This window comes from Hemiscyllium ocellatum, chromosome 2, assembly GCF_020745735.1.
Source record: "Hemiscyllium ocellatum isolate sHemOce1 chromosome 2, sHemOce1.pat.X.cur, whole genome shotgun sequence".
NCBI lineage: Eukaryota > Metazoa > Chordata > Chondrichthyes > Orectolobiformes > Hemiscylliidae > Hemiscyllium > Hemiscyllium ocellatum.
Genome location: NC_083402.1, coordinates 14,692,234 through 14,716,499, shown reverse-complemented (window position 1 = coordinate 14,716,499; position 24,266 = coordinate 14,692,234). Strand labels below are relative to the sequence as shown.

At 40.0% G+C, this 24,266-nt stretch overlaps 1 protein-coding gene across 8 annotated transcripts in view; it reads right to left on the bottom strand.

Annotated features, from left to right (window-relative positions):
- The window catches only part of clcn3 (chloride channel 3), a 154,462-nt gene that overhangs the window by 44,545 nt on the left and 85,651 nt on the right, over positions 1-24,266 (bottom strand). For all 8 annotated transcript variants that reach the window (XM_060834926.1, XM_060834917.1, XM_060834908.1 and 5 more), the window contains 4 exons: positions 12,205-12,362; positions 8,360-8,459; positions 1,747-1,934; positions 23-145 (listed from right to left, as the gene is read on the bottom strand). In XM_060834926.1, coding sequence (XP_060690909.1) covers positions 23-145; positions 1,747-1,934; positions 8,360-8,459; positions 12,205-12,362 — 569 coding nt within the window. The remainder of the gene's footprint in view (positions 1-22; positions 146-1,746; positions 1,935-8,359; positions 8,460-12,204; positions 12,363-24,266) is intronic.

Below are 24,266 nucleotides of genomic sequence, written 5' to 3'. Positions count from 1 at the left end.
AAAAAAAATCACTGGATCTTACCTCTGGAATTCCAGAACCACATGCATAAGGAGCAAACACCTTCACAAATGAAACAGCCAGGAAGCCAAATCCCAAGGCCCAAAATATGTACATAATGTAGTTCATTATATAAGAACCTGGCCCCTGGAAAACATTACACATTAAAAGCTCTGCTGAAACACAGCCAACAAGGTTTTGAGAATTTTGTTTATCATTCATACAATCAGAATCACAAGACTAAGGATAAAAAGTCTAAACATATTATATATTTTTCCATTAACTTTTTTGGCATCAATATCTGTGATTGCATTCTTGAGATAATCATATAATGAAGTATAAACATCTTTTTATTCCCATGAATTTTATTTAGACCATAAGACCATGAGACCTAGGAGCATTCAGACCACTGAGCCTGCTCTACCACTTGGTCATGGCTGACGTGTTTCTTAACCCCATTCTTCTGCCTTCTCCCACAACTCTTAACCCCCTTACCAATCAAGAACCTATCTGTCTTAAATACACTCAATGACTTGGCCTCCACAACCCACTGCAGATTAACCAATATCCGGCTGAAGAAATTCCTTCAAATCTCAGTTCTCAAGGGTCATCTCTTCACTCTGAGGCTGTGGCCTCAGGTCCTTGTGTCCTACTCGTGGAAGCATCTTCCCCACTTCCATTTTATCCACGCCACTCAGTATTCTGTAAGTTTCAATCAGATCTCCTCTCATCCTTCTAAGCTCCACAGAGTACAGACCCAGAGTCCTCAACCACTCCTCACGTAACAAGCCCTTCATCGTTTTTTAAACTTCCTCTGGACCATCTCCAATGCCAACACCCTACCTTAAAACTGCTTTTAATATTCTGATTGAAGCACATGACATTAGCAATGGAAAACGTGACGCTTATTTCTAAACAGTAATCAGCATCAAGCACGCTAGGATTGCACTGCACAGAGCAATCCTTCTAGCATTCCAATATTGTTTGACGAAAATACTAAATTCATAATTTCACTTGCAACTCTGACCAAGCTTAACACTCTCGTAAAACTGCCAACATCCAAGGCAGTTTTGTTTGGAATGGTCATAGCAAATTTATATCCATTTATCAAATCCATATTAAGCTGAATAATTTGTGAAAGTTGCAATTCAGTTAATGAGATGGTCTCAGCCAGGGAAATAAGCGAGCTACACTTAGCCTCAACATTCTGAGGCAAAGGAACACAAGAGAAAAATATAGTTCCTGTCCAGCATCATCGTTGTATGGATATAGGCAAGGAGAGAACGTGTTTAGTTGTGGTAGGTTCCTCCAAATCTCAGAATCCCTGCAGAGCAGATAGAAGCCAGTCAGCCCATGGAGTCCTCCTGACTCTCTGAAGAGCACCTCACTACCCCACACCCCATCCCCGTAACCCTGCAGTTACGATAATTAACCCATTTAGCTTGCACAACCATGGTCTCTTACAGACAATTTAATATAGCCCTTCTACCTAACCTGCACAACTTTGGACTGTGGAAGGAAACCAGAGCACCTGGAGGAAACCCACGCAGGCACAGCAAGTGGCAAAATAACTTATCCCAAAATTTATGCAGGAAAATACATTCACACAAGTCCCTTTTCCAGAAAGTAAATTGTGACTAGTAAATTAATTCCCACCACCCTCCCGCCCCACATTCCACAAAAACCTACATGATAGTAAATAATTTTTTGCAAAAATATTTATAATACTCCATTGGAAGCCTACTTACATCTGCTTGTCCAATTATTAATTCAGCCCATGTTTTCCACTGAGGACATTCATTTCTTGCTTCAAACGTTGGTTCATCTGAATCCCAGCAGCATTGTTCATGATTAAACCACAACGCACTCAAACATATGCCTTCTTTTAAATCAGTCATCCAGTCTGCAGCAATATCTATCAAACCAGCCAGGGCACCTGAAAACCATCACATGTTGAACCATAACTTTATATTACTTCTTTTCAATTTGATTTACTTCCCCGTTCCTTTTATAATTAACTTAACTCATAGAATACTCACATTCTTGTCAAAATTCAGCCTTTTCTTGCTACAAGAAAACAGAAGTGGGTCATACATTCACGATCCATCAAGCAATTTGATCATGGCTGATCTGTACATCAACACCTGGCAGTAGTTGAATCAACTGAAAAGACAGAATGCTCTGTCCTTCTCGCTCTGTCAACTACACCACCCCCCACCATTCACCAAGTGTAAGAAGCATCAACTGCACAGACTAACAAGAAAATGTCAAAATGATAATCGTGACTTGAATGTCACAATTCCAAGGTAAAATTCTGGCCGTGTTTCAATATTTCGTTTCTGTACTACACACCTGATTCTGGCACTCGAAAGAAATGTTAAAACAAGACATTCTGTGTTGTGAAAAGCTGCACTTTGCTCCCAAGACATGCACATAAGCTGAAGTCTGCCACAGTTCAGAATTTGAAAATTGCTTTGAAGAGAAGAAAGGATAAAATCTCTAAATATCTTTAAGTAGCAAAACTATATTCCATGTAAGTATTCCTTGAGAAAAAGGAAGTTTAAGATAGTTCCTTCCACTGGATTGCACTGGAGTAAGTAAAGTCAGAAGAGTCTGCTTATATACGTGAAGTCACATGGTGTGCAGGGTGTTCTAGCTAGGTGGATGAAGAACTGGTTGAGTTATAGGAGACAGTAGTAGTTGAAGGGAGTAACTCGAAATGGAGAAAGGTGACCAGTGTGTTCCACAGGGATCAGTGTTGGGTCCATTGTTGTTTGTGATATACATAAGTAATCTGGAAGAGGGCAGTGGTGGTCTGATCAGTGAGTTTGCAGATGACACCAAGATTGGTGAAGTAGCAGAAAGCATAGGGGATTGTCAAAGAATACAGGAGAATATAGGTACACTGGACAGTTGGACGGAGAAGTGACAGATGGAGCTCAATCTAGGCAAATGTGAGGTGATGTATTTTGGGAAGTCTAATTATAAAGCGAACTATACTGTAAACTGAAGAGCCTTGGGAAAAGTTGATGAGCAGAGAGATTAGGAGTTCAGGTCCATTGTAGCCTGAAGGTGGCTGCACACAGGTGGATAGAGTAGTCAAGAAGGCATATGGTATGCTTGCCTTCATTGGACGGGGTATTGAGTATAAGAGCTGGCAGGTCATGTTAAAATTGTACAAGACTTTGGTTCGGCTGCATTTGGAATACTGTGTACAGTTCTAGTCACATTATCAAAAGGATGTGGATGCTTCAGAGAGGGTGCAGAGAAGGTTTATGAGGATGTTGCCTGGTATGGAAGCTGCTAGCTATGAAGAAAGATTGAGTAGGTTAGGATTGTTTTCATTAGAAAAAACAAGATTATGGGGGGACCTGATTGAGGTCTACAAAATCATGAAGGATATAGACAGGGTGGATAAAGATAAGTTTTTTCCCAGGGTGAGGGATTCAATAATAAGAGGTCACACGTTCAAAGTGAGAGGTGAAAGGTTTAAGGGGGAAACATGCAGAAAGTACTTTGCACAGAGGGTGGTAGGTGTCTGGAATGTGTGGCCAGCAGAGGTAACAGAGGCAGGTATGGTAGATTCATTTAAGGTGCATCTGGACAGATGCATGAGTAGGTGGGGAGCAGAGGGATGAAGATCCTTGGGAATTAGACGATAGGTTTAGACAGTGGATTTGGATTGGCTCAGGCTTGGAAGGTCAGGCAGCATCCAAGGAGCAGGAGAATCGACGTTTCGGGCATAAACCATTCTTCAGGAATGAGGAAGGTGTGCCAAGCAGGCTAAGATAAAAGTTTCTCAAAGCCCCCCCAAGTCCCTCCTCCCTACCTTTTATCTTAGTCTGCTTGGCACACCACCCTCATTCCTGAAGAAGGGCTTATGCCCGAAACGTCGATTCTCCTGCTCCTTGGATGCTACCTGACCTGCTGCACTTTTCCAGCAACACATTTTTCAGCTCCGATCTCCAGCATCTGCAGTCTTCATTTTCTCCTCAGGCTTGGAAGGCCAATGGGCCTGTTCCTGGGCTGTAAAGTATCTTAGTTCTTGAACAAAAAGATCCACTTTTCCCAATTTGGCAACAGCTTGTATTTATATTATTCATTTGAGCTAAGATTAGTTTCAGCTGCTCAACAGAGGTTTACAGAAAAACAGATATCAAGGCAAAGGAAGCAAGATTGCTCAAGGTTATCAGAGTTGAGATTTAAGGGGAGTCTGTAAGGATGAGCAAGAGGGTAAAAAAGAGAAAAACATTCTAATGAAAACAATTCTTCAATCAATGTTATCTCTTTAAATCTCATGATTTGACAACCACCTGATGGAGCAGCACTCCGAAAGCTAGTGCTTCCAATTAAACCTGTTGGACTATAACTTGGTGTTGCGTGATTTTTAACTTTAATTCTCAGACAGCAGTCAGGCCGAGGGATGGAGTCACCGACGAGTGAACCAAATTTGTGGCCAAGGATAGCCAGTGAGGATGGAGATGAGTCTGTTTTTCCCTGAGATAGTAATGAATCAGAAGATTGTTGCAAAGAATTGCACTGAGGGCTACTAATACTGCATCATTAATTATATTACAAGGCAGGGAAAGGCAAATTTTGAAGAAAGTAGGAATTCTGGATTTAAAAGGCAGGAAAATGAAGTGAAGGATTATCAAATCAGCCAAGATCGGCAGAAGACTTGATGAGCCAAATGGCCTATTTCTGCTGATACATGTTATGATCTTACAGCTCAAAGACACTGCCTTTGATTTTCCTTATATGTATTTGAAGGATTTTGTTGTTCATTTTGTAATAGTTGTCAGATAATTTAGGAACCACGGAAAGGCCAAGAGTTGTATGGTAAGGATGATTGTGACAACATACATGTGAAACCAGACGTGCGCACATGTGAGCGTGAGCATGTGGGGGGTTAATCAGAAGCAATCATGTGGGATTGACAAGAGAGTCCAATCTAGATTCTACAGCTGTGACTGGGCAGACAATAATGGAAGGAGAAGTCCTAATCAATTCAGAAACAATTGAGAGGCAGTGGAAGAAGGTGCAATTTATCAATGCCAACAGCTGAAAACAGGTTGAGAAGCTAAGGAGGCATAGTTATTTTCATCACAGTACATAGCATATAAGTTGTTACTTTGATAGCCATTTTCAGTATTGCAGCAAATTACATATTTGATTAATGAGTTCAAACATGGAGTTCCAATAAGGCTGTGCACAAAATTGAAAATGGCAGCACAATCAAGGCAGCAGAGAGAACAGCCCTTGGTGATAGACAGCAGTTGCAAGGATGGAATGGTCAAGAGCTTTGTTTTTGAGGATGAAGTGATTAGAGAGAAAGGGATAAGACCTCTGAGGAACTAACATACAATTAAAAGAAGTCACATGGTCAACGGTTTTAGTGGGAATACATGTTCAGGAAGAGGTAAGCTGGTCTCAAAGATTCTGAGCTCAGACAGGCCATGGAGAAAAGCATAAGTACAATGTCAGGTATGAGAAACCTGACTGGATGCTTGATCCAAGGAACATGAGGAAGACAGAGAGTTAACATAGGCATATCAGACGATGGATGCAATCTTATTAAGTGTCCATACCACCTAAGTTGGGTTAATGTGCAGCATATCAACTACTGGTTAACTTTCTATCTTATGAATGTGATGCATTATGGACATGACACACATCACAGAGTGAAGTATTCACAAGTACTGAGTGGAGCAACAGCCTTTTTAATCAGTGCTAGGAGTCTGCAGCTAATTTTAGCAGCAGTGATCTAAAAACTAGAAATGTGAAATTTAACAAAATAAATTACCTTCATGGTTCTTTTAGAAGTTTAAATGAACGTTATGATGAGTCACAAACTAAAATAGAAATACTCACCACTATTTGAACCTTGTCAAGCGCATCAACTAAATCATGCATTAAAAATATCCACTTAAATCTCATTATCAAGACTTGCTTAAGTTCTTTCAAATCAGAACACTTGAGCGACTGCTTAATTTGCATCTATTCAAAAATAACAAATGTACGCCATGATTGTCACTGAATCTGATTCATATGCTTATGACTTAAAACTAATCCACAACTAGATATAAAAATCAGCTCAACTTGATAGCAAGATCAGAGCTATCTTGTTTGATTCCAACTTAAATTTCCCACTTCAGCATGCCATCCATTTGCTAGGGAAATCACTCAGGAGAAGCTCAATAATATGTCAGCTGTGTCTTCAGCCAAGCTTGAAACCCCAAGCCATATAACATACATAAATCGGCCTCTAACTCCACTGCCAAAATTCTCATCGACATATGTCAGTTCTAGATGCTACTTTCTCATTGGTCTTGAGTTTCATCACTTACGAATCACATCAAATCCAAACCTTTTGTCTCTATCTTATTCTATTCCAAGCCTATTTCACTATAATGCCTATCTGCATAGCTTCTACCGTATAGACATTAATATAAACATTGAGGCTTTTAATTTCACTTGCAATCCATTCCCTGACATCATACATTCTTCAATCTCCACAACATCTTTCAACCTCATATAATACTGTCTATTCTTCTGTTAATGGTTTCATTTGCAGCCCCCTCTCTCTGCACTATTTATAGTCATGCCAATTTTCAACTCCTCTTTCTTCGTCACAAGTGTCTTCAAAGCTAATCAAATTGGTTTGGTGTGTCAACTCAGCAGTGAAATCTGTCAAATGAACCATGAGTGCAAGCTCCTCTCCAGACCTCAGTACCTAATATTGCTCTATGCTGAGTTGCTCTTTTAAGTCCTACATTCTGAAAGATGCTATCTTTCAGCAAGTTATTAAATCAGTGCTGCACATTCAGGTAAAATTACAAGATTTTGCATATCATTTGAAAAAGCATCACAGAGCTATTGTGAACATTATTTGATTTTGGCCATCAAATGAGTAAAGTAAAATGATTATGAAATATTTGTGAAACCATGATTTGTTTTGTCCATATTAACTACTGTGCTTGCTTGAAGAGCTTTGAATACCCAGAAAATAGTGAAAGGTTTGGGATAAATCTGAGTTTTTCTTCTTTTGATTAGTTACTGAATTTCCACAGGAGTGGTCTTAATAATTCGCCAAGCTTTCCAGGTCATTGAAAATCCATAGCAATTTTTCAAATTTTTTCAGCAAGTAATAGATTAATGTAATTTAATTTAAGTAATTTAGCTGGAGTTTCAAAAGACTTCTTAATATGGTACTGCATTGTAGACGGATGAATATATTCAGACAATGCTAAGTGATGGAACACTGCACAATGGCGTGCCAGCTGCCATCTGGCAGGAAGCAGAGATAGAGAAAATAAAGTATTGTGCTTTTCACAAATTAATTAAAAATCTGGAGTTTGGAATCAAAAGCACAATTTCTAAATCTGTGAATGATGCCAAATTTTATATGAAGACGACAGCTACGAATTACATGGGAAAATAATTAGCAAAGATAAATATGAGGTAGTCCATTTTCATAGGAATAAGTGGTGACTTATTTACTTTCAAAAGGATAGATGATCCAGGGAATCTTTTGTACAAATACACCAATCCTTTATAAGGTGTGCTTGAAACGTGCACAGCCTAGAAATAAAAACCAAACCTACCACAGGGATTTATTTCTAAAATGATATAAATTAAAAGGAGAGGGGCTATGTTAAATCTGTATCAAATTTTGGTCAGACCACTTCTTAGAATATGCAGTGCAGTTCTGGTTGCTATAACAAAAAAAAGACAAAGTGCTTTGGAGAGGGTGCGGAACAGATTTAGAGGGTTGAATCAGAAATTTGTGGGCATACATGTGCGGAAAGCATTGATAAAGCTCTATTTTAAGATTGACAGGTGGCTGTCTTTAAGATTATCAAATATTTTGGTGCAATGGATAGAGAGAAAATTCTGAATTTAAATTTCATCTTCTGCCATGGTGGGATCTGAGACCATGTTCTCAGGTCAATAGGCTGGGGTTCTATTTCCTGATGAAGGGCTTATGCCCGAAACATCGAATTTCCTATTCCTTGGATGCTGCCTAACCTGCTGTGCTTTAACCAGCAACACATTTTCAACTGGGGTTCTAGATTACTCAAGCAATGACATTACCAGTAGCTACCACCTTGCCCTATTATGTCACAACACAATTTTTATTACACTCTCCAAATGACATGAAGTCAGCAACAAATTGTTATTTGTGGCTCCTGAACATTCAGTAAAAGACGATTTGTACTTCTGGGTTTTAGTGTTTGAACAAGACAATCAGCTTAATTTTACAAGAACCCAGACAACCAGACTTCAATGACATTTCAAGACAAAATAATTTTCGTCAGACTGATACTTTTGTGACCTGCGATCCTCTTGACATTTCCTTACCTGATGCCAGACCAGTCAGAGTTACAACTAGCCATCCTGACCAAGCATCATACAGGCTTTTTATAAACTCCCATACGGAATCTCTCTTCTTGCTGGTAATCTGTAACACATAAATACTGAATTACATCTTCTAGATTAGAGTTAGTATGGCACACAGTATTCAACTCTCTTAAATAGCACAGAGATCACAAAAGGCATGTTTTGAAAAAATATGAAATGAAGGCTGTGTTGACGAACACAATCAGAAATTGCATTTTTTTAATTCCTCGTTGATGAACTTTAATATTACTTGCGACAAAAAATGATACCTGCTAGGTCCTGTCTGTGTGCATGCATACACATACACACATACACATACACACACACACACACACACACACACATACACTCCACCTACATCATCATCTTGTACTTACAAAGTGCCTTTACTGCAGTGAAAAGTTTAGGCTACAGATTTTGTGGCAGTGATGAAAGTAGTGGGCGAGGTAGGCAGCAGTAGAAAAAATGTGAGAGACGGTGAGTGTGTGCATGCACATGACCTTTCCTAATGAGCTATACTTGACTGAAAATGTTATCTGTTACACTTGCCAAACATGCTACATGACTCATTCAGTATTTCCAGTACTTTATTCTTATTTCATATTTGTTGTTGAAATGGTCAACTTTTCATTCCATTTGACCTTCCCTACTACCCTGATACAAACCTAAATTTCATCACTGCAGCCAGTGTGCTGGAGAACTAAGAACCTCATCAGCTCTGTATTTTAAATTCTATGAGATCACAAAGTTAAACTTTGATGCAAGTGCAATTCCAATTATGTCACACATGCTGAGACAAAACTATTTCTTGCAGTTACTGAAATGCAAATTGTTTCAGTTGATACCATGGAAAAATTATCCTAATATTTTGCATAATTATACTTCAGCAAAGAAACCAGTTTATATACTTGCTTTGCTATTTCCATTTAATGTACTAAGATGGTCCATATTCCAGGCAGCAGTTCATCATTTTTTATTCATCAACAAGGCGGCAGATTTAAGATTCTTCATTTTAGAAAAATGTCAACTGAAATTCAGTCAACTTTGCTAAAAGAAACGTTTGTACTTAGTACTTTTTGTTATTTAATAGTTTAATTGCACCATTTTTTGAATGGCTTTGCAGATTATTTAGTGGGATGCTGAAGCAAACTGACCAAGTTTGGTCTCTGCTTTCTGCTGAATTAGTTGGTTTCAGCTGAACTGCATGTATAAATGACCTTTGAATCTTATGGGGAAAGCCAAATAAAAAGATCCCTGATCCCAGTTCCTACCCTGAGGCACTGTGTGAATCTGAACAGGGTACCTGAGAGGTTTCATGAGAAAGGGATCATGTTAAGGAGAGGAAGGATGAGCCCCTTTGCTCTTTCAAAAACTTTTTAGACGCTAGGAATTAGTAGCAACTTTATGGAGGGAGAAAGTAGCTGTTGATGAGTTTCTAGTAAATGGCTAAAACCCTGTTCCAAAAGTCACAAGTTTATAAGATATAGGGCAGAATTAGGTCATTCGGCCGACTGAGTCTGCTCTGCCATTCAATCACTGATATGAGCCTTACCCCCATTTTCCGACCTTTTCCCCATAATCCTTGAACTCATTTTCAATGAAATATCTGTCTTCATCCTTAAATTTACTCACTGTCCAGCACTTTGAGGTAGCAAATTCCACAGATTCACAACACTTTGGGAGAAGTAATGTTTCCTCAACTCGGTTTTAAATTTGCTACCCTTATCCTAAAACTATGACCTCTTGTCTTGGAATGCCCCACAAGAGGAAGCATCCAGTCCACACCTATTTTATCCATAACTTTTATCATCTTGAATATCCCAATTTGGTCTTTCCTCATTCTTCTGAATTCCAGACAGTATAGGCCTAAACTGTTCAATTTTTCTTCATACAACAAACCTCCCATCCCTGGGATCAATCTAGTGAACCTCATCTGAACTGCCTCTGATGCCATGACATCTTTCCTCAAGTAAGGGGATCAAAACTGTGCACAATAGTACTGGTGGCAAGATTAAGATAACGTATAATAAAGGAAAATAAAAATTGATTAAAATTAATTAAACATATCAATGATGGCAGGGCAGATAATGTATTGTAATTGCAGAATACAAGAGTTAGTAGATGCTGGTGTAATCCAGGGCAAACATGTCCAGACAAAGAATTCGCAGTTGGAGTGGCTGGTGGCGGAAATACCGACACTGCAATACAACTAGAAGGAAGTTACCCAGACACTTCATTCCAGAAGATGGTCGCATGCCTTAGGACAGGGTTTCCAATTTGGTCACTGTTCAGGGAAAAGAAGGTATGAATACAAGTAAGGGAAACCAGCTGACAACAGCCTCAGCTTTCCCAATTATCCAAGTGGCTGTTGAACTTGTTTGAATGAAAGTGAGAGGTGTAAGTGATTGAGCTAACACTGTTGTACAGAAAGCCATTCAAGTTGGAGATTAAGGAGCAGAAAGGAATAGCAACATTAGAAGATAGGAGCAGGTATAGGCCATTCAGTATGGCATTGGATGAATGTCGAACGCAATACCATGTTCCGGCTTTTCTCACACACACAGTGATCCTTTTGACTCTAAGAACTCTATCTAATGCTTTCTTGAAAACACTCTATGTTTTAGTTTCAATCGCTTTCTGTGGCAGAGAATTTCATAGCCTCACCATTCTCTGGGTGAAGAAATTTCTCATCACAGATCTAAATGGCCCACCTCATCATCTTACACTGGGTCTAGGCTCACCATTTATTAGGAACATTCTGCCAACCTTTACCAAGCTTAGTCATGTTAGAATTTTATAGAATTTTTATGAGATTTCCCCCTCATTCTTCTACATTTCAGTGAACACAGTCCTAACCAATTTAGCCTCTGTCTCTTCATACATCTGTCCTCCCATCCCAGGTATCATTCTGCTAAATGGATAATCTCACATTTATCCACCTTGTACTTCAACTGACATGCATTTACACATTCACTTAACTTGTCCAAATCACAAAGAAACATCTCTCCATCCTCGCACCAGTTTTGTGTCAAGTGTAAATTTGGAGATATTTAGCTCCCTCATCTTAATCATCAATATACATTGTGAATAGCAGGGATCCAAGCACGGAGTTCTATAGTACTCCACTTGTCACTACCTACTACTGAGAAAATGATATGTTTGTTCCTAATCTACAGAACACTGTTTAAAAATAAGGGGTCACCATTTAACGCACCTCAGAGGTATGTGAACCCTAAACAACCATCCTCAAAAAGGGTGGAAGCAGAATCTTTGAATATTTATAAGGCCAAGGTGGATAGATTCTTGGGAAGAAAGAGGATTATTGGCAGCAGATGGAGCAATCAGATCAGCCCTGATCATATTAAATGACATTAATTGAGAGGCTGATCCTAATGGTCTAATCCAGTTGCAAATTCGTAATCTAGATTCAACAGCGCTCAGATTTAATTCACTACTGTTCAAATCTTTGAAACCAAAAAGACCATTTTGTTTCTTGCACAGAGTATTCTTTATTGGGTCATCAGTGGCAAAGAGTTACAACTGCAATCTTCACAAAATCTTCAAAAACACCAGAGGGACTGGTGCAGGTAAAATGTGCTGAAAAACCTTTTACTGTGCTATAGATTTCAATGATGACATTGCTGTGGCTGATGGAAAAGTCTGACGAATAATTGTGGTTAACACAAGATAGAGATTCCAAATGATTAAATGGAAATATATCAAATACCTATGCCTTCCAGAATTCAAGGATTATATTCATTCGTATTTTTCCAATTACTTAGCCTAGAAACACTATTTGTACTCACCTTTCTGTGCCTTTCCCGGTCTTTACACTTCTCTCGTACCCAGTCAATTGTGTGGAAGTCGTCGTATGTGCCAACACCTGGTATAGGTTCATCCAAAAGATCCAACAAATGTGTTGTGCTGTTTATACCACCTCCATTTGTCATTGTATAATTGGCTCCTTTAAGATTAAAGCAGAGAAAAAAGACACAAACTTATTTTAAATACGATATGATGTATGTTTTTGAAGATTCTCTCGCATTAACGTTTTTTCCTGGAATAATCACCTAGAATTGACAATACATTTCTCTTCATTTTTAAGAATTAATTCAGAGCAACTAGTTACCCTGCCAGTGCCAATTTTTTAAAAACTGAAGTGCAAGTAACACACCTTGCCAATCTACAAGTGGCCCCATTTAACAAGCAGTGCTTCATAGGGATTAAGTTCATGCCAATTTCATTACTTTTTCTTCTAATTATCTGACAGAATGCAGGATAAATTATATCAAAAAGAAGTAGGAGCAACAGCAAATTTTAACAACATGCACAGGAGGAAAGAGATCACAAGATATCTGCAATGATAAATAAATCATAACAAACATATTGCACTGATGCGATAGATGAAAACTAGTGGCAATTGCAGCTTGACGCGACTGACCTTATAGGTTTTCATTTGGTCTTGGGTTTCAAAAGAATGTTTTAAAAAAAAGCAATGCGACATCTAATTTGTAGTATTAAGCCAGAATTTTGGGAATTATTTTTCTTCCGATTAGCCCAACTCTAACTGTAGAAGTTTTGTACCGAATTCAAATATTTCCAAAGTAGGTTGTAGATTCGATTAGATTACTACAGTGTGGAAACAGGCCCTTCAGCCCAACGAGTCCACACCGATCCTCCAGAGAGTAACCAAGTCTGTCCCATTTCCCTCTGACTAATGCCCCTATCACTATGGGCAGTTTAGCATGGCCAATTCACCTGACCTAAACATCTTTGGACTGTGGGAGGAAACCGGAGCACCCAGAGGAAACCCACACAGACACAAAGAGAATGTGCGAACTCCACACAGTCGCCCAAGGCTGAAATCGAACCTGGGACGCTGGTGCTGTAAGGCAGCAGTGCTAACCACTGAGCCAGCCCTAAACAGGTTGACCAACCGTGTTTTTCTTTTTAGATTAGATTCCCTACTCTTTGCAAGTCAAGTATAGCCTTAGTTATGGTAATCAAAATGGTGCACAGTATTCCAGCTGTATTCATCACTAAAGATCCATGCAATTGTAAGCAGTCTTTGAAATAACTCCCCAGAAGCTGGTATTCTGCCAAGGCACCCTTAATTTACACGGGGAGATTCCTTGACAATGATCCAGCTCCCTCAGAGTTAGCTCTCAGAGTGAGCAGGATGTCTGATGCTGCTTTTTGTTTTTGTTAAAGTGTCATTTCTTTTCCTTTTTTCTCTTTCCCCACACTACTGCCTGACAACCAGTGCTTATTTTTGCCTCAGATCCATGTAGTGCGCATGCAGGTGTCAGAGATGCTGCTTTTTCTGACACTCCTGTTTATATTTTGTCCCTTTGTTTTCTTTTTTATACCCCCACACTACCGCCTAACTGTGGTAGTGCTCATTTTTTCCCCAGCACCGATATTATGTATGTGCAGGTGAGAGACACAGTGAAAGCCACAAAGTGCACGGATCCTGATGAAGGGCTTATGCCCAAAACATCGAATTTCCTATTCCTTGGATGCTGCCTGACCTGGTGTGCTTTAACCAGCAACACATTTTCAGCATGGATCTTAAATCAATTTCCACCACCAGGCAGAAAGGAAACACCCAAGAGGCCAGAAACAAGCAATGCCCTTCACATCAAAGGGCAATGTTGCTTTTTTTTCCTATTTTTCCATGTTGTGTGCACACACAGGTGAGAAACACAGTGAAAGACACAAGGTGCACGGATCTTTATTCAATTTCAACCACCACAAAGAAAAGAAACACCCAAGTGGCCAGTGACAAGTAGTGCCCTTCACATCAAAGGGCAATGCTGCTTTTTTTTAGTTTTTTTTAACCACCACACTAGCGCCTAACTGCGGTAGTGCTTATTTGTTTTCCCCAGCACCCATGTTGCGTGTGTGCAGGTGAGAGACACAGTGAAAGACACAAGGTGCATGAATCTTTATTCAAATTTCCACCACCAGGAAGAAAGGAAACACCCAAGTGGCCAGTGACAAGTAGTGCCCTCCATATCCACAAGGCAATGCTGCTTTTTTTTTTATTTTATTAAACAATACCAAAGAGTTGACAGAAAAACAGTTAACATTTACAGCTCTATACAACAGCAATTCTACAAGGGAGAGGAAAAGCAAAGTATGGCCCCAAACCCAACCGTTCAACCAGTTTTCAGGGGAATGAGGAGAAACCTCAAATATCAGTTTAAAACATGAAAAGACATCAACAATGACAATTTGTACACAAAAAGCCAATCCGGTTAATACTGCTTTTTTTTAAATCTGTCAGGCAGGGCTCCTTGATCGGACCAAATAATAGGCCCAATCAGGGAATTCATATTCTATGTGGTTCATCTGGCTGACCTCGTTACAATCACTGCAATCTTCTTTATTCTAGTACTCCAAGGCCCCTGAAGTGAAGACCAACATACCATTTGCCTTCCTATCTGCTTGCTAACTTTGTGCTCCTTATACAAGTACACCCAATTCTCCTCTGCTTAAAAATTTGTTTTGCTATTCTTACTGCCAAAATAAATTGCCTCACACTTCCCAGATTACACTCCATTTCCAACCTTGTTGTCCACTTACAGCCGGTTTACCATGTCTTTGCAGCCGCATTGTCCTTGATTTCAATTATTAATAAAGAAGGAACAGAGGATCTATACTGCATTTTGCAATGATTTATTCACGTAATATAGGCATGCTGGCAGGGCATTTAATAGTCTTGAAAAAGGCGATGGTAGTAAGCTGTCTCTGTAAATTGCACCAGTCCATATGTTGAGTAAGAAAAACTTTGCAATGACTTTGGGTAAAACATTACCCAACAGTCTTAAAAAAAGAACAAAATTCCTTTTGTTTGCAACACATTACTCAGGTGACTCCGACTGAACACATATGATAGATTATCTCTGTTCATTCATGGGAAAGTCATCACAAAGAATTATACAATTCACAACAATAATGTATAACCACCTTTTCAGGAAATGAGAGACAAAATTAATAAAGTTGCAGAACCATGACCCAAACTAGAAAAAGGTTCTCAACACAATGTGCTCTTAAACACAGAATGAATACAGTAAGTTCATCAACATTTATTACCCCTCCCTTGTTGTCATGGAAAAGGTAGTGAGGGCTTTATTTAGATGGATTAGTTTATGAACTTAGGTTTCACAACAAGTGTATAGAATTTTCCAATAAAGCATAATGGTGTTGCAATGTACCATCCTCAACGAAGTTGCCAATATTAAACTGCTTGAGGTGCTTTGGGCTGTTTTGAAATTTCTGGTCAACGGATTCCTGTTTTCTTCTCAAAACTTACAATGGCTGCTGCTGAATTAAGGCGAAACACAGACACTTTACAATGTCAAGCCTCTCAAATACAGCATTTTTCTAAAAATAATATCGCCACGCACTCTGTATTTGGCATCAAAGTAGTGAAAGCAACATTGTGGGCAAGAGTATTTTTTTTATCTAGCAGCAAGTTGAGCAATTGAGGAGCGACTTTTCAAATATTTATATTGAGTCTAAGCAGGTAGAGAATTTCAGACAAAAAAACACATTAAAAGGTTTATGTCTGGCATGTCCTCACATTTCAGCAATGTAACTCTGGACCCTATACTATCCTTGATAACAGCATGACCGCAAATCCAACACTGTAGAATTCACTGCTCAAAACGAATAATCTCCAAATTATTCTTGGTGCCATTCAGCACCAAGTATAGGAAAAGAAAGACAGAGCAGATGACGACTCAGCTGGAGAAATGGTGCAGGCAGGAAAGCTTTACATTCCTGATGCATTGGGATTGTTCCTGGATGAGGTAGGAACTGCATAAGTTGGACAAGTTATACCTGCACATAAATGGAACCAACATCATCTTGGGGAGGTTTACTTACGGTGTTGGGGCAGATTTAAACTAGATTGACATGAGTATGGGATCCTGTCAAGTACTTCAGCTTGGGAAACCTGGTCAACATAGATGAGTTAGATCATAGAGTCTGTTTCTGTGCAATATGTCTCTATGAGATGGAACTAGAGTTAAAGCATGAAAAAATGTGCTTGAGAGGCAAAGGAATCATACGTTTGACAAGGAGGAAGTGAGTTCACCAGGCAAATTGGAATATATTTTAAGATGAGGAGCCTGAGCAACAAGGCATTTGAACTGACAGTATAGATAGGCATATGAGAATATGAATCATTTGAATAATTGGCAGCTCAACATGCCTGGTTATAAGATATTCAGACAAGATAGACTCGGGGCTCAGAGTGTGCTTGCAATATTGATCAAGGAATCAAATCAATCAATCATAACCGTGAAGAGCGATTACATCAAGGAAGGATGATCAAATGAGACCATGTGGGTAGAAGAACACAGAAAGGGAAAACACACTGTTGGGTGTGGACGAAAAGCCCCCAAGTTGATGAGAGAAAGAAGATTAAATATGTAGTCAAGTTTCAGAAAAGTATAAGAATAATAAAGACAGTAGAGGGGGTTTTAACTACTCAACTATTAACCAGTATAGTTTTAGCGTGCAAGGTAGGGAGGGGACAAAAGTCTTACACTACATCCAGGAAAACTTAGCCAGTATATAAAAAGCCAGCAAGAATATCATAAATGAACCCTGGTAGGTGAAAGATTAATCAGTAAGAGAGCATTTTGAAAACAGCAATTTTAACTCTATCAGATTTAGGGTATTTAGTGAAAAGGATATTAATAGGCTGGGAATAGAACTAAAAACGGGGAAAGGCTAATTTCATTAAAATATGGTACGATTTGGTCCAAGTGTACCAGGACCAGTTACTTGCAATTAAAACTGCATTAGAGCGGTGGGTAGAATTCAAGGAGGAAGTAAGAGTTGATGACAAATAGGTTCCTGTAAAGAGTGGGACCAAAGCCAATGAATCCAAAATGTCAAGGGACAAAGATTAGATTAAGAAAAAAATAAATAAGTTTATAACGTACTGAGGGCTCAGCAGAGTCCCAAAAGGAGGATGAAAAATAAAAAAAAAGCAACAGACTAACTAGAGAAACAGCAAGGCCCACAAACGTAATCAATGTGCGTACCCAGAACATACAAACAAGGTCCTCGATGAATACTCGGCAATGGAAAAGGTTGATACAGAAAATCCAGTTTCCCACATTTTGTTTATTCCCTGTCTGTGAAACATCTTGCAACATTTTTCTACACTGAGGGTGCTATGTAAATGAAAATGGTTGTTGGTGCTGCAGCAAATCATTTTTATTGGTCTATGTGTAACAACTATATTTTTTAACAAGCAACCAAGTAAGTCTGAAGCTGTTCAAATACTTAGTGCAAAAAACACGATGAGCATGAATAAACCTGAATGAATTTTCAGTTTTGTAATGGATATGAAGAAAGAATAAATTCAGCAAGGACTAAGATTTTAAGAATATTTCATATGAATTTCAGTCATTTCCAAAATACAATCAATTAATAAGCTGATTTCAGTCAAAAACATATGGCACAGCACAAAATAAGCTGCCATGTATACTCAAATGACATTTTTGGTGGATCTTATAGTTTAATGATCACAATTGTGCTGACAAGTTTACAAAATATATATTGCATTGCACTTTTGCAGCCATTTAAACATTTTGATCAGTATGCTATTTAATAGTACCTTTTTTTAAAAGGGCAGTCTTAAATTTTGTTAGAAACCCAAGATCATTAGTTTGTAACACATTGCTGTCAAAGTACAGCAAGTGCACAAGTTTACAGGAATACTGATTTGTGAATTCAAATAGTGAGAAACAACGCTCCATTATTTAACAGCTTTGTTTTGCTGGAGCTGTTATGTCTTTTTACCATGGCACGGAATTCCAATTAAACATTCATGATTAAGTGTGTGTTTACCATCGGGAAGCTTGCTCTGCAGATTTCAAACTAAATTTTAAGAAGCACACACTCATAAAAAGTACATTGTGAAATTACTACAACAACCATAACCTCATAAAGTACAAAATATCTGTACCACACAGAAACATTAAACCAGTATGACAAAAAAAGGCACACATGAAGCAACATCAAATATCCATTTAATTTTTCATTGATTGAGATCTGAGGCCAGTACAAAGCTAGGTTTGCTGCTTCCTTTCAGATAAACCCAGCTTTGTTAGAAACTACTTCTTAAATTTCAGTATTCATGACCATGAATTAAACTAGGTGATTTACTATTAGATTTGCATAGAATATAGGGATTCAACTGATTACTCGGTTAGAGTATACAGCAAGAAAAGGTATGCAGGTTGGATAAGATACAGAGTGAAATCAATGTTGGAATCTTGAAAAAAGAAAGCCTTCCTTCATTACTATTTTTCTCCTAACTCATTCAATTGAACCACCATATAAGATCTGTTCCCTGAAGATCACAAACAACCACAGCAAAGAATATCTGAGAAAAAAACACTCAAATGGTAAAAACTGAAGACTACTGAACATTGCAATAAAACAGTCATTCCCACTGCCATGAACATGCCTCCTAGTTCACCATCACAAATTCAATTTTAGTAAAGCACAATCCCTAGCTCAAATCTGGCTAGGCTGATTTTATCAATGACCCATTAACAATTCAGTAATCTTGTCTGTTCAGTATAGTGGTCTTCTCTCTCGGTCGACAGTTACAAAAGCTTACCACTTGATTTCTATGACTCAAACTGGAATTCAATACAGGAAGACGAGCATGATGCATGTTGGCCAAAAGTCATAGGCACACATCCACAGATTTAATGGCATAATGCTAAAAAATGTGAAGAGGAAGTACCTGGTGATGCAGGTGCCTGATCTTTGAAGAAGACGGGACGTACATTCAGCAAAGAGTGGTTAACAAAGCACAAGGGATCCTGGGCTTCATAAATAAAGGCCTTGAGTAAAAAAGCTGGGAAGTTATGCTGAACTTGCATAAAGCTCTGGTTAGGCCCCAACTGGAACACTGCTTCCAGTTTTAGTAACCACAATTTAGGAAAGATTTGAAGATCCCGGAGTGTGCAGATAGTAACCCCAGAATAGTTCTCGGGAACAGGGGTTTGAATTACTGGATTAGATTGAAAAGGGAAGGCTTTCCTTGACGCAAAGGACATTGACAAGAATAAACACACAGTGCTGGAGAAAGTTAGCATATCTGGCATCGACTGTGGAGAAATAAACAGAGTTAGAGATCCACAGCATGGAAACAGACCCTTCAGTCCAACTTGCCCAAGATGACCAGATACTTGTCAGCATTTGGTCTGCATCCCTCTAAACCCTTCCTATTCATGTATTCATCGAGATGCCTTTTCAATGTTATAATTGTATCAGCCTCTACTATTTCCTCTGGCAGCTCATTCCACACACATACCACCCTCTGCATGAAAAGGTCGCATATTTGGTCCATTTTAAATCTTTTTCCTCTCACTTTAAACTCATGCCCTCAATATTTCAACTCACCCACCCCAGAGAAACGACTTTATCTATTCACCCCATCCCTGCCCCTCGTGTTTTATAAACTTCTATAAAGTCACCCCACAGCTGCTGGCTCTACAGGGGAAAATAGTCACAGTCTATTCAGCTCCCCCCATAGCTCAAACCCTGGCAACATTCTTGTAAATCTTTTTGAATCTTTTCAAATTTCACAACATCCTTCCTATATCAGGGAGACCAGAACTGCATGCAGTATTCCAAAAGTGGCCTCACCAATATCCTCAACATGACCTCCCAACTCCTTTTCTCATTGCACTATCCTGTCTACCTGTGACTCTACTTTCAAGGAACTATGAATCTGCTCTCTAAGGTCTCTTTGTTTGACAACACTCCCCAGGTAACCTACAATTAACGTCATGCCCTGATTTGCCCTACCGAAATGTAGCAGCTCATATTTATCTAGATTAAACTCCATCTGCCACACCTAGGCCAACCTGATCACGGTCCTGTTGTATTCTGTGGTAACCTTCTTTGCCAACCAATACACCAACAGTTTTGGTGTCATCTGCAAATTTACTAACCATACTTCCTATATCCACGTCAAATCGTTTATATAAATGACAAAAAGCAGTGGACCCAGCACCAATCCCTGTTGCACAGGCCTCCAGTCTGAAAGGCAACCCTCCACCACACCCTCTGTGTTTTCGCCAATTTTGTTTTTGAATGGTTACATCTCTCTGTATTCCATATGATCTAACTTGGTTAACCAATGTACCATGTTGAACATCTTACTCCTCCAACAACGTCCACCTCTCTGCCTTAATCAATCCTGTCACTTCTTCAAAGAAAAAAATCAATGTGGTGAGACACAATTTTGCATGCACAAAACTATGTTGACTATCCTCATTCAAAGTTGAGATCAGTGGTGCTGGAAAAGCACAGCAGGTCAGGCAGCATCCGAGAAGCAGGGAAATCGACGTTTCAGGCAAAAGCCCTTCATCAGCAATAGAGGCAGGAAGCCTCCAGGGTGGAGTATTCCTGATGAAAGGCTTTTGCCCAAAACGTCGATTTTCCTGCTCCTCGGATGCTGCCTGACCTGCTGTGCTTTTCCAGCACCACTCTGGATCTAAATTCTGGTTTCCAGCGTCTGCAATCCTCACTTTTGCCTAGCTGATTTTATCCTCATTCAAAGTAAAAAGTGAGGTCTGCAGATGCTGGAGATCAGAGCTGAAAATGTGTTGCTGGTTAAAGCACAGCAGGTCAGGCAGCATCCAAGGAACAGGAAATTCGACGTTTCGGGCCAGAGCCCTTCATCAGGAATGAGGAGAGGGTGCCAGGTAGGTTAAGATAAAAGGTAGGGAGGAGGGACTTGGGGGAGGGGCGATGGAGATGTGATAGGTGGAAGGAGGTCAAGGTGAGGGTGATAGGCTGGAGTGGGGTGGGGGCGGAGAGGTCAGGAAGAGGATTGCAGGTTAGGAGGGCGGTCTTGAACTCAGCACCGCCCTCCTAACCTGCAATCCTCTTCCTGACCTCTCCGCCCCCACCCCACTCCAGCCTATCACCCTCACCTTGACGTCCTTTCACCTATCACATCTCCATCGCCCCTTCCCCAAGTCCCTCCTCCCTACCTTTTATCTTAGCCTGCCTGGCACCCTCTCCTCATTCCTGATGAAGGGCTCTGGCCCGAAACGTCGAATTTCCTGTTCCTTGGATGCTGCCTGACCTGCTGTGCTTTAACCAGCAACACATTTTCAGCTCTATCCTCATTCAAAGCCAATATGACTTATCTTTGGAACTATGGAGGGGAGATTGGTAGAGGTATACAATAAAATGAAAAGTTTAGGTGAGGTAGATGATGAAATATTCTTCTCATTAACTAATTGCACAATGACTAGGGGGAGACAGATTTAAGATTTTTCACAAGAGATGCAAGGGGAATTTGAAGTGGCAATGAGTGAATGACAATGACCTGGAACTTGTTGCGCATGAGGTTGATGAAACAGAAACAACTTGATGATTTCAAAAACAAAATGGAAATAAATATGCAAGGCTGCAGGGGCCAAGCAATAGAGTACTAAATGATTGGACTCCTCAATGAACTTAATGATCAGATGACCTTCTTCCATGCTGAAAATAACTGAACGATTCAAGTGAGCTGGTGTTATTTTCACAAGCTGTTATGCACCATAACTTTCACAAAATCACCAGACTGTTAATTCAGACACACTTTAGCACAATTTCTCTAGATGTTTTCCTGAAGGCTCTCCAGGGAGAAGGAAGATTCTTGTCCCAAATGATTACAATCAGCGAATATTCTAACTGCCAATGTCAGCATCTGTGGACAGCTCAAAAAGACCTAACTCCAGTGCCATAAGAGGATTATGGATCTACTCACTGCTTCATGTTCCTAAGAGTGTAAGCTTGCTACGACAAAGGATTGTCACACAGAATATTGAATGCCAGGCATCTCCATCAAGTACAGGTAGACGATTCTTTATTCAAAATCCAAAAAGCTCTGAAATCCGAAGGTGTTTTTGTGAAGTTATTTTCTCATTAACAAGGTTGTTTGGCATGCAAACAGTTAACCCAAGTCGACATCCACACAATACGTATCATTCAGATGCGACATGGTGGGGCGCAGACTAGCACCAGCAGGCCTGGATTCTCTCTCAAGGCCTGTTTTTACTTATTAAGTCTGTTCTTTGGGAGGGTTTAAACTAACTCTGCAGGGGCATGGGAACCTGGACTGTAGCTTTAGGGTACAGGACCTTGAGTGTAGGGAGGTTAGGAACATGGCATCGATCTCGAAGGGGGGTGCCTGTAAACAGGAAGATGGTTTGAAGTGTGTATACTTCAATGCCAGAAGTATAAGAAATAAGGTAGGTGAACTTGCAGCGTGGGTTGGTACCTGGGACTTCAATGTTGTGGCCATTACAGAGACGTGGGTAGAACAAGGACAGGAATGGCTGTTGCAGGTTCCAGGGTTTAAATGTTTTAGCAGGGTCAGAGATGGGGGTAAAAGAGGGGGAGGTGTGGCATTGCTTGTCAAGGATAGTATTACAGCGGTGGAAAGGACGATGGAGGAAGACTTACCATCTGAGGTAGTTTGGGCTGAGGTTAGAAATAGGAAAGGTGAGGTCACCCTGTTAGGAGTTTTCTACAGGCCTCCTAATAGTCCGAGAGAAGTAGAGGAAAGTATTGCGAGGATGATTCAGGAGAAGAGTGAAAGTAGCAGGGTGGTTGTTATGGGGGACTTTAACTTCCCAGATATTGACTGGGAAAGCTATAGCTCGAGTTCGTTAGATGGGTCGTTGTTTGTCCAACGTGTGCAGGAGGGTTTCCTGACACAATATGTAGACAGGCCAACAAGAGGTGAGGCTATACTGGATTTTGTTCTAGGTAATGAACCAGGCCAGGTGTTAGACTTAGAGGTAGGTGAGCACTTCGGGGACAGTGACCACAACTCGGTGACTTTTACTCTAGTGATGGAGAGGGATAAGTGTCCACTGCAGGGCAAGAGTTATAGCTAGGGGCAGGGAAATTATGATGCGGTGAGGCATGACTTAGGATGCGTGGATTGGAAAAATAGGCTTCAAGGGAAGAACACAAATGATATGTGGAGATTGTTCAAGGAACAGCTAATAGGTGTCCTTGATAAGTATGTACCAGTCAGGCAGGGAGTAAAGGGTCTTGTGAGGGAGCCGTGGTTTAATAAGGAATTGGAATCCCTTGTGAAAGGGAAGAGGGCGGCCTATGTAAAGATGAGGCGTGAAGGTTCAGTTGGGGCGATTGAGAGTTATAAGGTAGCCAGGATCTAAAGAGAGAGCTAAGAGCAGCGAGAAAGGGACATGAAAAGTCCTTAGTTGGTAGGATTAGGGAAAACCCAAAGGCTTTCTATAGGTATGTCAGGAATAAAAGGATGACTAGGGTAGGTATCAGTCCAGTCAAGGATAGTAGTGGGAAGTTGTGCGTGGAGGCGGAGGAGATTGGAGAGACACTAAATCAATACTTTTCGTCAGTATTCACTCAGGAACAGGACACTGTTGCTGATGTGAATATTGAGTCACAAGTGATTAGAATGGATGGCTTTGAGGTATGTAGGGAAGAGGTCTGGGGAATACTGGAAAGGATGAAAATAGATAAGTCCCCTGGGCCTGATGGCATTTATCCTAGGATCCTCTGGGAAGCTAGGGAGGAGATAGCGGAGCCATTGGCCTTGATTTTTATGTCATCGTTGTCTACGGGAATAGTGCCAGAAGACTGGAGGATAGCGAATGTGGTCCACTTGTTCAAGAAGGGGAGTAGGGATAGCCCTAGTAACTATAGGCCAGTGAGTCTCACTTCTGTTGTGGGCAAAGTCTTAGAGAGAATTGTAAGGGATAGGATTTATGAACATCTGGATAGGAATAATGTGATCAAGGATAGTCAGCATGGTTTTGTGAAGGGCAACTCG